The 15,712-nt window shown below is 42.1% G+C and overlaps 1 protein-coding gene across 11 annotated transcripts in view; it reads right to left on the bottom strand.

Annotated features, from left to right (window-relative positions):
- med12 (mediator complex subunit 12) overlaps window positions 1-15,712 on the bottom strand; it is a 33,730-nt gene that overhangs the window by 17,113 nt on the left and 905 nt on the right. For 8 of the 11 annotated variants that reach the window (XR_014208123.1, XM_082177690.1, XM_082177696.1 and 5 more), the window contains exons 2-21: window positions 15,257-15,361; window positions 14,960-15,151; window positions 14,621-14,780; window positions 14,295-14,470; window positions 9,376-9,486; window positions 8,938-9,210; window positions 8,698-8,844; window positions 8,514-8,613; window positions 8,292-8,428; window positions 7,900-8,031; window positions 7,666-7,792; window positions 7,320-7,549; window positions 7,167-7,226; window positions 6,267-6,443; window positions 5,933-6,077; window positions 3,033-3,151; window positions 2,010-2,153; window positions 751-914; window positions 510-641; window positions 177-404 (exon numbers count right to left, since the gene is read on the bottom strand). Coding sequence is in view for 10 of the 11 variants with exons in the window: in XM_082177690.1 (XP_082033816.1) it covers window positions 177-404; window positions 510-641; window positions 751-914; window positions 2,010-2,153; window positions 3,033-3,151; window positions 5,933-6,077; window positions 6,267-6,443; window positions 7,167-7,226; window positions 7,320-7,549; window positions 7,666-7,792; window positions 7,900-8,031; window positions 8,292-8,428; window positions 8,514-8,613; window positions 8,698-8,844; window positions 8,938-9,210; window positions 9,376-9,486; window positions 14,295-14,470; window positions 14,621-14,780; window positions 14,960-15,151; window positions 15,257-15,361 (3,059 nt within the window). In the remaining variant the exon portion in view is untranslated. The remainder of the gene's footprint in view (window positions 1-176; window positions 405-509; window positions 642-750; window positions 915-2,009; window positions 2,154-3,032; window positions 3,152-5,932; window positions 6,078-6,266; window positions 6,444-7,166; window positions 7,227-7,319; window positions 7,550-7,665; window positions 7,793-7,899; window positions 8,032-8,291; window positions 8,429-8,513; window positions 8,614-8,697; window positions 8,845-8,937; window positions 9,211-9,375; window positions 9,487-14,294; window positions 14,471-14,620; window positions 14,781-14,959; window positions 15,152-15,256; window positions 15,362-15,712) is intronic. The other 3 variants (XM_082177698.1, XM_082177697.1, XM_082177691.1) reach the window with 1 other exon arrangement.

Raw genomic sequence — 15,712 nt, forward strand, 5'->3', positions numbered from 1 at the left:
ATTTTATTGCTTCAACATATTTCCGTTAGTTGACAGGGCAACATTTCTAATCTCCGTTTAGTTTTTCATCTAAATGTAACCCTTCAGCTTTATCTGAATGAACGACAACGCTTTTTAATAGATTCAGTTAATGATAATAACCCCACTCAAAACATAATCGACAGTCAGATGCCAACCTCTCAGGATCACGATGGTCCACGCACACGTCCATGAGCACGTTACACACAAAGCTGTAGCGGTTAGCTGGGCTGTCGTTGAGGATCTTTCCCACCATGGAGTGGTTGATATTGTGTGCGGTAGGATTAGCGATGGCATCGATCATGAACATCTGATCCCATAGCATGTTGGAGTCTGATGGGTCGATGTTATAGTAGATGGAATTCTTTACCTTTGAGCAGAACTCACTGTGGGAATTCACACAAAACCAGAAACCATTAGAGAGGAATGCCACCAAAACCACCAGGAATATGGAGTTATATCTAAAAGTACTCACAGTTCACTGCTCTCACCTGAAAATCTCTCCAAACTTGCTCTTTAGGTGACTGCAGGAGGTATAGAGGTCGTAGAGATAGGCCAGGATACAGCGTTCAGCTGAGGAACAGTCTGCAGGATTCACGCCAGACTTAACTACAATCCGCAGCCTGCCGAGCACGATACGATACATTCATCACTGTCCAAACAGCTTAACATCTTTCCAATAGATGTTTTTTCACTGTCCCATCGAGCACAGTAGACATTAATATGACATACCCATCAAAGACCTGTGCGGTCTGGTCAGGGTTGAGGATGAGGCAGGAGTGGTATCTCCGCAGGACGGCCACGATACACAGACAGAGACCTGTAGTGTAACTGCCTGCCAGGTTGGAGGATTTCAGCAGGAGTTCTGCTTCCACCAGACTCAATTCATTCAGCAGCTACATGACCGACACACAGTGAGGTTAATCACCAATATACATAGTAGTATTAAATCAAAAAAGTGAGAGAATTTAAGGCCCTGACATACTTTAAAGGTGCTCTAAGTGATGTCACACATTTTTTAGGCTGAAACATTTTGTGTCACATACAGCAAACATCTCCTCACTATCCGCTAGCTGCCTGTCCCCTGAACACACTGTAAGAAAACGCGGTCTCTGTAGACAGCCCACAAACTGGACCAGCCTGGACCACGAAACATAAACAGTGTTCCAGCCAATAACCGACAAGAATGATTTGGGGGTGGGGGTTGGGGGGTTAGTGCGCGTGCACATGAAGGGGTGTGTGGGGAGTGGAGGAGAGAGAAGCATGAAGAGGGAAGTTAGCTAGAGGAGAGATGTCCTAGACAACGACAACGACTAACGTTAGAATTATATTCTCTTCAATTTTGATATGGCCGACACACGACCAAAGAGACGACGTTCCGATGAACAAAGAGCAAAGAAGAGGGAAAAGGAGAAGGAACACACAAAGTCCTGAATTTACATCGGAAAAGCCTGTTTCAGGAAGCACGGAAGGGAGGGGACGGAATGAAGAGGAGGGAGGGTCGAGCTAGCCTCTGTTTTGTTTGACAATACTTCAAACGTCAACAAGAAGTGACTTCACCCAACATCGCTTAGAGCACCTTGAAGCAAAATTGAAGACTGAACTGATGTAATTTCAAACAAAATCAGGCCAAAACAGAGTTTCAAAACAGCTTGCCAAAGCGAACTTTCCAGAAAAGTTTGCTCTGGCTGGTAAACACCGGTTGAGCAGCAAATCAACATATTATTATGATTTCTGAAGGATCACGTGACACTGAAGACTGGAGTAATGATGCTGAATATTCAGCTTTGACATCACTGAAATAAATTACATTTTAAAATATATTCAAATAGAAAAAAAAGTTATTTTAATTTGTAATACTATTTCACAATATTACTGTTTTTTATTTTATCAAATAAATGAAGCATTGCTGAGCATAAGAGACTTGAATTTTTTTGGGTAATGTTTCCAAACAGGTACTGTAAAATTCCAAACAGGATCAGCTCTCATACCTGTATAGCAAAGTCAATGAGGCCACTTATATTGAGAGAGTACTCCATGAGGTCGAAGATGAACTGGATGTGTTGGACCAGTGGGAGGTGATAGGACATCCCTAAGGCAAAGCTGGTGATCTGCTCCAGAACATTCCTGGACACCTGTGAGATCCCAAACACACCAGTATAGCCAATTTAAGACTGCTTGATTATCATCATAATAGATTATTGTGGTCAATATTGTAATCATTGTCATTTACCACAATGCTTTAACAAGTTTAATCAGTAAGCAAGTTTTTCATGCAAGTCTAAAATTTGCTTAATCAGACAGCGCTAGCCTGAACATCTGAACGGGCATAAAAGCAAGTGAGATGGCATAATTTACAGAGAATGATTTAAATCAGTAAAGGCATATACAGTCTGGAGGAGTTGATGCTAGTCAGTCTGCATATATTGGGCAGTCGGAGTTGACAGATTTAGCAGAAAATCGCATTGTGTATGATCGGCACAGAACTTTTAGCCTCAGACTATGAATCAGCCCAGTCATAGGATAGCAAACGTTTGATATTTTCAGCTGATTCTAGAACACATCCATGAATTTTGTGTGAGGGCGAAAAACTTCCTATGGCAGATTTCAATCTCGTTCAAGTTAGTCACGCAACTTCACCACATTGACCAACAGAAAGCGCTTGGTTTGAAGGTGACTTCTGTTTGAGTGTTGCTATATCCATTGCTATGCTATTGACAATAGACCTATTTTGTCCGTGAAATCTCACAAAAATTTTGCTGATGTGACCAGTGACCACACATTTAGAGTAAGAGAAGGGGTGAAAAATGCAACTGCTTTTGGTGCAAAACACTTGAATAAACATTATTAGTGCTACAAAAGGGTAGAATATGTCCCCATTTAATGGAATTATGCCTCTAAAGCCTCAAGAATACTTTGTTTTCCACATTCCAAAGTGTATTTTAGGCTTAAGACACAAACCTGTGGGAAAAACAAACAGGCCACAGTAGTTCATTCATTTAATTCGGGCTGACCTGAGAGGTGACCTGGTGCTGGTCAAAGTGTGAGAGGTGCTGGAATTTAGAGAAAATGTCTTCAGCAGTGGGAAAGGCCTCAGGTTTACTCCTCTTCCTCTTCTGGCCTTCCTCACCTCCTGAGGAAAGACAACAAAAGACAAAAATCAATGAATTCACAGCACACATGAGAGAGACCACGTGCCATCAACAGGCTGTGAGCCTTAAAAGAATATCAGGAAGATGAAATACAGAGATTGCTATCAGGTTTAAAGTGCATCATCAAGTATCCATCACTCAACCACTGAGGTCAAACGGTTTTTTAAATGAAAAGCAGCTGGATGGGTGATTTATTCGCGACGGGTCAGTGTTCTGTGCCGTGCTTGAAATAGTAATAGCTGTGGGTTGAGCCGTTTAATGTCAAGACCAAGGCAACACTTAGTCTGCTGCAGAAACAATGGGATGTTCAATAACACCTCTATTAAAAAGTAAAAGCAAAATCAGGGCTGCTCTTTCTGACCGAGTCGGCAGCTAAGCTTGAATATAATAAGTCAATGATTGCTATTAGCATTGAAATGGGGCTACAGCTATGAATATTTAGAGGTTCAGTGCAATGAAAGGCTGTTAATAACAGAGCAGAATGGAAAATAAAAAAATATATAAAAAAAGACTAATGAAATTGAGCATTAATGAAGAATGGTCTCTATGAGGAGAGACGGACATCCAAACGTGTCACTCCAGAGCCAATAGAGCTGGTAAGTCCCGCCCATCCGTAAAACCCCAAGTGGACCTCTAGGTTGAAAAATCGTCAATGCAAGTGAATGTGAGAAAATAATTATTTTCTGGTCCCATTTGAATTGTGCCATGAATGTGAACACACTCACCTAAAGGATTATTAGGAACACCTGTTCAATTTCTCATTAATGCAATTATCTAATCAACCAATCACATGGCAGTTGCTTCAATGCATTTAAGGGTGTTGTCCTGGTCAAGACAATCTCCTGAACTCCAAACTGAATGTCAGAATGGGAAAGAAAGGTGATTTAAGCAATTTTGAGCGTGGGATGGTTGTTGGTGCCAGACGGGCCGGTTTGAGTATTTCACAATCTGCTCAGTTACTGGGATTTTCACGCACAACCATTTTTAGGGTTTACAAAGAATGGTGTGAAAAGGGAAAAACATCCAGTATGCGGCAGTCCTGTGGGCGAAAATGCCTTGTTGATGCTAGAGGTCAGAGGAGAATGGGCCGACTGATTCAAGCTGATTGTGTCAGCAACTTTGACTGAAATAACCACTCGTTACAACCGAGGTATGCAGCAAAGCATTTGTGAAGCCACAACACGCACAACCTTGAAGCGGATGGGCTACAACAGCAGAAGACCCCACCGGGTACCACTCATCTCCACTACAAATAGGAAAAAGAGGCTACAATTTGCACGAGCTCACCAAAATTGGACAGTTGAAGACTGGAAAAATGTTGCCTGGTCTGATGAGTCTCGATTTCTGTTGAGACATTCAGATGGTAGAGTCAGAATTTGGCGTAAACAGAATGAGAACATGGATCCATCATGCCTTGTTACCACTGTGCAGGCTGGTGGTAGTGGTGTAATGGTGTGGGGGATGTTTTCTTGGCACACTTTAGGCCCCTTAGTGCCAATTGGGCATCGTTTAAATGCCACGGCCTACCTGAGCATTGTTTCTGACCATGTCCATCCCTTTATGACCACCATGTACCCATCCTCTGATGGCTACTTCCAGCAGAATAATGCACCATGTCACAAAGCTCAAATCATTTCAAATTGGTTTCTTGAACATGACAATGACAACTAAAATGGCCCCCACAGTCACCAGATCTCAACCCAATAGAGCATCTTTGGGATGTGGTGGAACGGGAGCTTCGTGCCCTGGATGTGCATCCCACAAATCTCCATCAACTGCAAGATGCTATCCTATCAATATGGGCCAACATTTCTAAAGAATGCTTTCAGCACCTTGTTGAATCAATGCCACGTAGAATTAAGGCAGTTCTAAAGGCGATAGGGGGCCAAACACAGTATTAGTATGGTGTTCCTAATAATCCTTTAGGTGAGTGTATGTTGTCTGTGAATTTTTTTATATAATTTTTCATGTTACGAGTTTGACAGTATATTGTATGATTCTTTGGCTAGCAGTTGTGGAAAAGACATAACGAGAAAGACTACATGTCGCCTATGTGACGTCACCCCATAACACATTTTCCCTCCACTTGTCAAATCACGGTGCTAATGCTGCGATAATCTATGGAGACAGATCGAGATGCCAGTGTGTTTTGTACCCAAATGTCACCATTCAAACCAAATGGGCTGTTCTTTCTTCAGATTCCCATCTGATGTAAAAACTAGGTTGTAGTCCACAAAGTGCTCTCACACAAAGTCTAACCGTATCAAACTTCTACCCGCTAAATTGTAGCATTCTTCACACGAAAATTCACAGACAACATATGTTCACATCCATGGCAAAATTCAAACGGGACCAGAAAATAATTATTTTCTCACATTCACTTGCATTGACGATTTTTCAACCTAGAGGTCCAGTGGGGTTAGCGGAAGGGGCGGGACTTACCAGCTCTATAGGTGAAGCTAAACTACATAATCGCAGTCAAGATCGATTGGGACAAATAATTTGTGCTACATACCACAGCTATCATCATCAGATATTCGCGTTTTTGTTGTTTACACGGAGACCGTTTTCAAAAACGTGCACTTTGAATCCCGTTTTCAGGCACCCAAAATGCCTTTGTCGTGCACATGAACAGCCAAAACGCATAAAAAGTTTTACGTTTTTAGTTGAAACCGGTGTTGTGTAAACAGCCCCTGATATAGTTACTCATCAAAATCTGTTAATAACTAAACGGTTGGTTTGAGTTGTGTTCACTGCCACACCTGTCTCTGCTGTACTCTTGCGGTTGAGAACCTTCAGGATGTCTTTGGTGATCTTCTTGATGGCGTGGCGAGCTTCATCTCGCTGCTTGCCTACTCCATAGAGAACCACCAGACGCTGGTTACACTCATGACTTGCGTTCTCCTCCTGAACAACAATCAATTTAGTCAGAATATTAGTCATGTGGACTACAGTTCAAAAGTTTGGGGTTGGTAAGATTTTTTATGTTTTTGAAAGAAGTCTCTTATACACACCAAGGCAATTATTTGATCAAACAAAAATTGACAATTTGTTTTTACCAAAAGAAAATTTTCCATAAATCCTCAGTGTGCTCACCTGAGGAATGGGGAAGTGGGTGGCGTACTGTATGTGGCGAGGCTGCTCGTAAACCAGGGGGAAGGCCGGGTCCATGCCCTTATCCTTGGCAGTGTTTTTGCTCTCCTGCTCTTGGGCAGATTTCTCCGGGGAAGGGCTTCCCTTCGACTCACAGTGCATTGGAGGAGAGAACATCTGCTGAAGGTTCAGACAATGAGTGCGTTTACATGCACGTTCTTAACCTGATTAAGCTTAATAAACGGACCACGCACATGATCATGTAAACGCGTTAACCCGCTTCTTTTCTTATTGGAGTAAGGTCAGAAATGGCTTAAGCATAACCCGATCGTCACAGCCAGATTTTTGGCCCTGATTTCACCCAGCATGTAAATGCATTAACCTGCTTTCTGTCGGCTTATTGATTTTTTTTTACTGTGAATGGAAATATATCGGAAACTCAGACTCTTTCTTGACCCAAAAAAATGATAAAAGTGCTCTCATCTTGTGCAGAAGTGGTACAGTAAAAATGCTGCATCTGTAACTGCATGAGAGGATAATATATTAGCCGTAAGTTTCACGCTGATATGCTGCAATACTACTCTTCGGTTTTTAATGCTTTATTTAACATCACAACCGACATAAATGAAATACTCAGAGTCAGATACTCAAATTATTATGATTTGACATCACTACCGGGAAATTACCTGATTTATTAATAAAGTCTTGTAAATGTGGTTTACTTGCATTGTCTGGTTATTGGTTTGCATGTAAACCCGGACAACAGGTTATTTTAATAAGCTGACTTTTGTGAGTTATCAGCGTACTGGTGTGCATGTAAACTTGCTCAATGATGCATTTAATAATTGACTTTGGTACCATCACTATTACAAAATAGACATGTATTGTGAAACACTCTCCAACCTCATCAAAGTTAGCGCTTGAGTTGTGATCCATCTCCATCGACTCTGACATACCAGTATCCTAAAAACAAAAACAAAAGAAAGCATTATAGTAAGACTAAATTCTAAAACCAATTATATTACACTGTGACTTAAAAACAAATAAGCCACTTGCCTCGATTTTAACACCGCTTCCTGCATCCTGCTCTTTGCGCTCTGATTCGTCAGAGGGCTCGTCGCTGGGGGAACGTGGGCGGGGCAGATGGGAATCGGAGGCCAGGTCACCCCGGGAGATGAGGGTGCACATGTAGATGTTGTGTGAGAAGACGTCATGACGGATGAGCTCGCAGAAGAGCAGCACAAGATTAGAGAACTCCACTCGCTCGCTCTCGTTCCCGGGCTCAGCTTCACAGACACAGAGACAAAGATTAAATTCATTTAAAAGTATAATCCATCCCTAAAGCCAGAAATGGAACCAAGTTTAAAAAAACATCCCAATGGACACTGATATATTGACTCACTGAGCACAGGGGCCTGAGTGTCCAGGAACTGCAGTAGGACGTCCTGGAAGACAGGCAGTGTGGCAGTAGACAGAGACCCCGATGACACAGAGCCTTTCTCATCTACAACCTCTGACTCTCCACACCTCTAAAAACACACACAGAAACTGTCAAATGTGAACTGTGCAGTTGGATATTATGAAACTATTTTCATAATGTAAAATAATGTTTAGGGTTTTTGGTTCCCAACAGCACCTCTGCCTCAATCTCCGTCTGTCTCTTCTCCAGGAGTTTGGCCACCACCATGGCTCTGTGCGGCCCTGACCTTTTACAGGATACAGCCCACTCACACAGCAGGGTCACCACCGCATCGTCGTCTGGACTCATCTACAGTTACCAGCACATTACACGACGTTAAACATCAAACTGAGGATAGGCAGTTCAAAAGATCAGCATTTATTTGAAACAGAAATCTTTTGTAACGTTACAAATGTATTTGGTGTCACTTCTGATCAATTTAATACATCCTCAAAAGTATTCATTTCTCTCTCTCAAAAAAGTAAAAATACTGACCCCAATATTTGAACTGTAGAGTAGCTTGTTCAGTGGGATCACATAAAAACAAATGAAAACACCGTTGTCTTTACCTCGTGTCCATCTTTGCTCTGACCCGAGCCAAAGATCCGGTTATACAGCGAGTCCAGGGAATTGCTAAAGTCAGACTTCTCAAAGCTGTGGTTATCCAAAACCTCCAATGTGTGCAGAACCCGGCTAATAGTGAAACCTATCGGGATTATACATTTAAAAGGCTGTACCAACATAAAATAAGTCCTGTCCATACTGAGATCCTGAACTGAATTCATGCCCACCTGCTGTGGTTTCCTGACACTTGTCGAAAGACCAGCGGAACTCCACAGCCTGCCCTCTCTCTTTCACCTGCTCTTCAATCTCCCGAACCTTGGCCCGAACCTGAGAAACATCACAGTCCTTTAGACAAACTCACTAGATGAAGTGCCAGAGGATCAGATGATGTAAAATCAACTGAAACCAAACCTGCTGGTTAAAGGTGCTGGTGCCCCCCGGCATGGGCAGGTTAGAGGGGGCGATTGGCAAGAGGTCTAACGGGGAGCCGGTCTTATTACGGCTATCTGTCAGTGAGTAGTGCCAGACCAGAGCGCTGGGGCAACACAACACGATGCTCTACACAGGGACAAACAGAACAAAACTGACATCAATAAACAGGAAGACAGGAATCAGAGGAATGCAGCTGGAATGACACACATAAGACAGTACCTGCAGCATGCAGCTGAGTCCGAACACCACAGGCCTGTGCTGCGGGCAGATGTAGAAGTCTGTGAAGGGGGTCTGGGGCTGGTTGCCCCCTGAAGGCTGGGAGGTGGGGGTGGGGGGCAGAGCGTTCCCTTGCTGTGCTGAAATGCTGTGGGCCGGGTGCCCGCCTGGGCCCGGACCGAGACTGCCATCGCTCAGCAGCAAATTGAGCCGGCGTGTGCAGAAATACGCCAGCCGTCTAGATAAATAGGCTGACTGCACAAACTCCCCAGAATACTGAATGAAATAATGACAAGAGGTCAAAATAATCACACTCCATTCAGAAAACGACTGTCAAGACAGACCGAAGCTTTTAAGGGCTTTTATGGCCTTGATTTCAGGAGAAAAATCAGCAGAATTCTGTGGAATTCATTAAAATCTGGTAAATTGTGTTAAACTGACCTGTAACAGGAGCGGCAGCAGCAATCGCAGAAGCTCGTCTTCTCCAGGTCTGATCTTCTCGAAACACTCCAGCACCCAGGTGAGAAACTCATGTCTGTCTAACATGCCATCCTATGTACACACACACACAATAAATAATCATATCCACAACATTTTTTGCCAAATGAAATGAATTATAAATGGTAGTATGACCAATATCACGTATCAAGTCATTTTACATCACATTTTGCTCTATTCAAAAACAATCAGCACATATCATATATACACTACCATTCAAAGTTTAGGGTCTTTTTCAAATAAATGAATAATTTTATTCAGAACAGACTTTTAGAATGCCAGAAAAGGTTTCTATTTCAATTAAATGATTTTCTTTCCATTCATCAAGGTATCCTGAAAAAAAGCATCATGATTTCCACAAAAATATTAAGCGGCACAACTGTTTTCAACATTGATAATAATAAGAATTGTTTCTTGAACAGCAAATCATCATATTAGAATGATTTCTGAAGGATCATGTGACACTGAAGACTGGAGTAATGATGCTGAAAACTCAGCTTGGAATAAATTACACTTTTGGTTTTTGACCAAAGTAATGTAGCCTTGGTGGATATAAGAGTCTTTCCATAAACATTTAAAATCTTTCTGACCCCAAACTTTTGAATGGTAGTGTATATATTAATGGCAAGGTGTGTAATTTCTCATGTTCAATTCTGTCTCCTATCCAAATTTAATAAACTAAAATAAGATATGACTATAATTGAGCCATGATGAGCACATAATGACATGCATCAGATTTACCAATACATATATGCAATACATATATTTGGATACATCAACTAATTAAATGATTTACAAATAATTTGAGACTTCATTTCATTTTAATAGTTGGAACTAATGATGCAATTCTAAGATTATTCATAACAGGTGAATGATTTGCAAAACTAACATGATAATAATGGGAGAGTTATGACTTCAATTTCTGACCGGACGAGTCACATTTGCAGCTTTTGCAGAAATTAACATTTTTAGGTGAACTCTCCCTTTTATAATGTCATCTTTGTGGGACATAACTTTAAATTCTTTGTTGAACTCACTTAAAGGGATACTTCACCGATTAGCATTAAGCTTTGTATCAGTAGAAACCCGGTAGTATTTTCGAATGACCGCGCTTCCCTCCCCGTGTCCCCCTGAGACGAGAGATTTCTGTATTGTCTTGTGTGTCTGGGGGAAAAAAAGCCTCCGATGACGCAAAATGATGATTTTTGCGTCATCTGAGGCTTTTTTGTCCAGAGGCGAGAGACCACAGCCAGTAGTAGGAGCTCGTTCAGCATCTTTTCAACCCGCCCATAGGGGGATCTCATGATAAAACGGCGTCTTTTCAGTTTCGAGTCAACTAGTAGCCTAGTTGTATCATTTCTTCCGATACTGCCCTCTGTAACCGGGAGGCGTGGCTTGGGAGTGTCCGCGTAGGGCAGCGGAGCAAGTGCATTCTGGGAGTTGTTGTCTTTCATCCACATAAGCCAAAAATAAATTTTCTGGCTTTTCTCAGTCTAGAAGGCACCAACTTCTAAAATAATTTCACTGGTAATCCAGAGTTCTCGCAAGAGCACAAGTTGAATTTGCTCAGCGATAGGGCTGCACGATTTGGGGAAAATGTCATATTGCGATAATTGAGGTCAATATTGCGATTACGATTGCGATATGCGATATAACAAACAAATGGTTTCATGAGTCAACTTGCTTGGTTCTCAAGGAAAATAAATGCACACACAGATTAGTGATAATCAGCCTAAAGAAAAAAGTTCTTTAGTCAAGAGCAGTGAGTGTTTTTCTATGTTCCCTTTGTTCTTTGATTAGCTTTAGGACAGATTTTTTTATTATTATTGCATTTTAACAAGAACAAAACATAATTTACATACAAGAGTACATATAACCATACATGTCAGGTGTAAAGATAAAAATAAAAAAGAATAACTTTAGTGACGGATATAATAATAATAATAATAATTAATAATAATTTGTTACATTTATATAGCGCTTTTTCTGAGACCTCAAAGCGCTATACATAGATGGGTGAATCTCCTCAACCACCACCAATGTGCAGCATCCACTTGGATGATGCGACGGCAGCCATATTGCGCCAGAACGCTCACAACACACCAGCTTACTGGTGGAGAGGAGACAGAGCGATGAAGCCAATCAGTATATGGGGATGATTAGGAGGCCATGATGGACAGAGGCCAAGGGGCAAATTTGGCCAGGATGCCGGGGTTACACCCCAACTCTTTTTCGAAGGACATCCTGGGATTTTTAATGACCACAGAGAGTCAGGACCTCGGTTTAACGTCTCATCCGAAGGACGGTGCTCTTTTGGCAGTATAGTGTCCCCGTCACTATACTGGGGCATTAGGACCCACACAGACCACAGGGTGAGCACCCCCTACTGGCCTCACTAACACCTCTTCCAGCAGCAACCTGGTTTTTCTCAGGAGGTCTCCCATCCAGGTACTAACCAGGCTCAGCCCTGCTTAGCTTCAGTGGGCAACCAGTCTTGGGCTACAGGGTGATATGGCTGCTGACTAATATAATTAGTGGATACTGTGTACTGTCCCTTTAAGACCAGCCGCTGTCAGAGACGCAGATCTCACACGACAACACGCGCCTCATTCTTTCACGAGTCATCACAACTCTTCATGTTCATCATAAGACTACTCTTATGTTATGAAGACACTCGACAAAAAGACATTTTGGCATAATTGTGTGTGTTATTGTTCGTTCAAGCTCGAAAGAGAACTGTATTCTGTCATGCTGTATTGTGCGCACGCACGATATTAGCGCGAGTCTTTGTCTGTCACAGTCGTCAGGACATTCACAGGCAGCGCGTTCATTTTGGCATACATGTGTGTTGTTTGTTCTACCGCGAAAGAGAACTTGATACTGGCACGCGTCTATCTCTGTGTGTGTGTGTCAGGAGGACATTCACAGGCAGCTCGTTCTTTTATGTCTTATCGCTCATGAATGGTTTAAAAGCATTTGCATTAATAAGTGCATTAACGGCGCTAATTTGTTTATTTAATATAAAATCGCAGCATTTTGCGTCATATAATCACGTAGGCTTGACATCGCGATTGCGATATGATTAATCGTGCAGCACTACTCAGCGAGTTACTCTGGTGTCGAGTAATGATGCTCATTAAATATGCCCTTGTATCCGAGCTGCACCAATAACATCGGGTTATCTGATCTAGGCGGGCCAGAGGCGAGCTAAACAGATGATGACAGCGCTGTGACATCCAAGTCATTAGTAAACATTGTAAGACGGCTATGGATGAACACCAGTTGTTTGAAACGGCTTTGGCCGCTACAATGAATGAGTTAGACTTGGCTTTTTATCTAAAAGAGGAACAGAAGACGCCGCTCAAATCGTTCCTTTGCAAGAAGGACGTTTTTGCTGTTTTGCCGACCGGAAGAGTCTAATCTACCAGTTAGCTCCGCTGGTAGCTAAGCGTATGGGGTGTATTGTTGTGATTGGTCGTAGTGTTATCCAGTTGCGTGCAGTGAGATTTTCAAATGCATGCTTGGTGCCGCCCCTCGAGCTGGCCGATTTTCATTGGTCGACGCCAGACCATTAATCTTTAAGATTTAGGTCTGGATTTCCAGGCTACTACATAAATGACCCAATTTAAATACACATTCATCTTTCCAGCGGTGAAATATCCCTTTAATAACAGGACAGTGAGACATTTCTACCTTTGAACAGTATAACACCATGACACCCAGACCTAACACAATGACTTCAGCTCTGACAGCCTCTGTACTACATGAGATGGCGACACACAGCATCTTTAAAGTCACCATGAAATCAAAATTGGCAATTGTTTTTTATGGGATATTATAGAGCTGCACGATTTTGGATAAATTGAGAATCACAATTTTTTATTTATTTTTTTTCAAATAGAGATCACGATTGTCCCACGATTCTAAACAGACAAACTAAACAAAATAACTTGTAACTTTCGAGAGGTTCTGACAAAATGTGAATTGCTGCAGTCATAACTTAAACATTAAAATAGTTTGATTAATTTCAGTGAATTATAAAAATAAAAATAAATGGTTTGAATGAATGATTCAATGACTCACTCATAAATACTTCACTTGTTTGGCCCTGTCCCAAATGGCACCCTAAGCACTCGCGGTCTTCCTACGAGCCCGCACTTTCGTGTCATAACACCGCTTTGACTGTCGGGAAGAAGTCTGATGCAGAGCTCGCATCAGTGCAGGCTCGGCAAAAGTGCGCATATCGACTGCATAGGGGGCACTCACGAGCACCCTTCTGAAACCTAAAATGACAAATGGGACACCCTACACCCTAAAAAGTCCCATGGACTTAACGGACACGCGCACGCGGCAGCCATTGTAAGTCCACAAGACCTAAAGTGCATATGAAGTGTGCCATTTGGGACAGGGCCTTTCTTTACTGGATGAATCTGTGTTTTTGAGCAAATCATTTGAATGAATGATTCAATGACAACGCCATCTACTGGTGTAACGATGTAGATACAATCTTTACTTGAAGTGTCAAATTACTTTCAAAAGGTGATTTGCTCTATTTTGATTGCTACCATAGACATCCGTACACATCCTTATTTTTTTAAATCATGTGTCTCTTCTCACTTGCAGCAACATCTCCTTTCTTCTCTGATGACGCGTTTACTGGTGCGAGGACATGACAACCTGTCACTCACATGAAATTGACCAATAGCAAACCACAAGCATGATCCAATCAATTCATGGAGAAAATCAAGCCCCACCCTACATTCGTTCTTGCTCGAGAAGCAGTTTCAATCGGATATACGTCCCAATAGGGAAGAAAAGACGTTAGTTTCATGCAGACTTTAAGTAAATATGGGGCCACCCACCTGGAACATGAACATGGCCAGTTTCTCGTTGTACTCCCACTGTTTCATTGCCGTTTCGACCTCTGCAGGAGGAGCGGGCAGAGGAGACCCGCAGCCCTGGCTGGGAGATTGTCTGTAAAACTCTGCCACCTTCTGCAGCTGCTCCCACAGGTATTTAGTAATTATCTGAGTCCATTCTACAGAAGCCAGATAAAACCAGTGAGGCATTGCAGCACAAAGCCCAATTACACAGCACAACAACAGAGGACATCCTATCTTCTTTCGAGAATTAAAAGAGGACAGTTCTTATAGGAGCATACAGAATGATGCACATTTAACACACTAACCTATGCAGGGGTCAATGACATGCCTCTTCTTCACCTTGGTTTCAGTTATGGCAGCATGATACGCACATGTCATTTTAATCATCCAAGCAGATCGCATCACCGGCACAGAGTACTTGGCAAGGTAGCCAAACACTTCCTCTTTCTTGCTGAAGATAGGAACCTAGCGCGCGCACACACACACACAGCAATTAGACTAATGCAAACCCCAAGAAAAGAGCATTTGACCTCCTACCTTCGAAAAACTGTAATGCTCAGAGGTTTGTGCGCTATTAACATATTAGGGAAATACAACAAGTGATCTGTTCAGAGCTCACAAAAAGGAACAAGGCAAAAGCGAACCTTTTTAGCAAGCTGAGTTAGGGGTTTGGTCCCGGCCAAGTCCGTGAACCAATTATTAATGGAGCTCTGTGACCTGGCTGTGACGAGCCAGAAATTGTCCTTCTGATTGACCTGCGGCTTCCTCTTCCCAGTGTCTGGAAATGTGTTGCAGCGTAACTTCTCTGCGATGATGCTGCTGAAGTTTGAGCTGATCTGAAAAGCAGACGGAAACAGGAATCCCCAGTGTAAATGAATGAGGATGAGACTGTAATAAAATGCATGCATGCAATTGACCTCTGAATGAATTGATAATCTTACCTTTGAAGGGTTGAAATTGACATTTTTAGCGCTGCCATGCTCATCGCCTGAAACAGCCGGCTGGTTGTTAAATCCTTGCTTGACGTTCAATGCCGTCAACTCATCCTAATAAACGAGAGAGTGATAGTTTCAGTTACTACATGCATATCTCATTACAGTGCGCAGGAGAGTTAATCAAGCGCCAGTTAATCAGAGTTAATCAGTCCTCCATCCTTATGAGAGCTCAAAATTCATCAAGACGACAAACTGAATTCAGACTGAAAAATCTGCAGGCACAAGTATAAGAAATCACATGCAATGCTGAAAAATTTGTGATGCAATCCACACACACACACACACACACACACACACATACATGCATACATACACACATACATAATATATATTATATATATATATATATATATATATATATATATATATATATATATATATACACACGCACTCATTCTTTTG

Source organism: Leuciscus leuciscus (assembly GCF_965113295.1).
Source record: "Leuciscus leuciscus genome assembly, chromosome: 8".
NCBI classification, from domain to species: domain Eukaryota; kingdom Metazoa; phylum Chordata; class Actinopteri; order Cypriniformes; family Leuciscidae; genus Leuciscus; species Leuciscus leuciscus.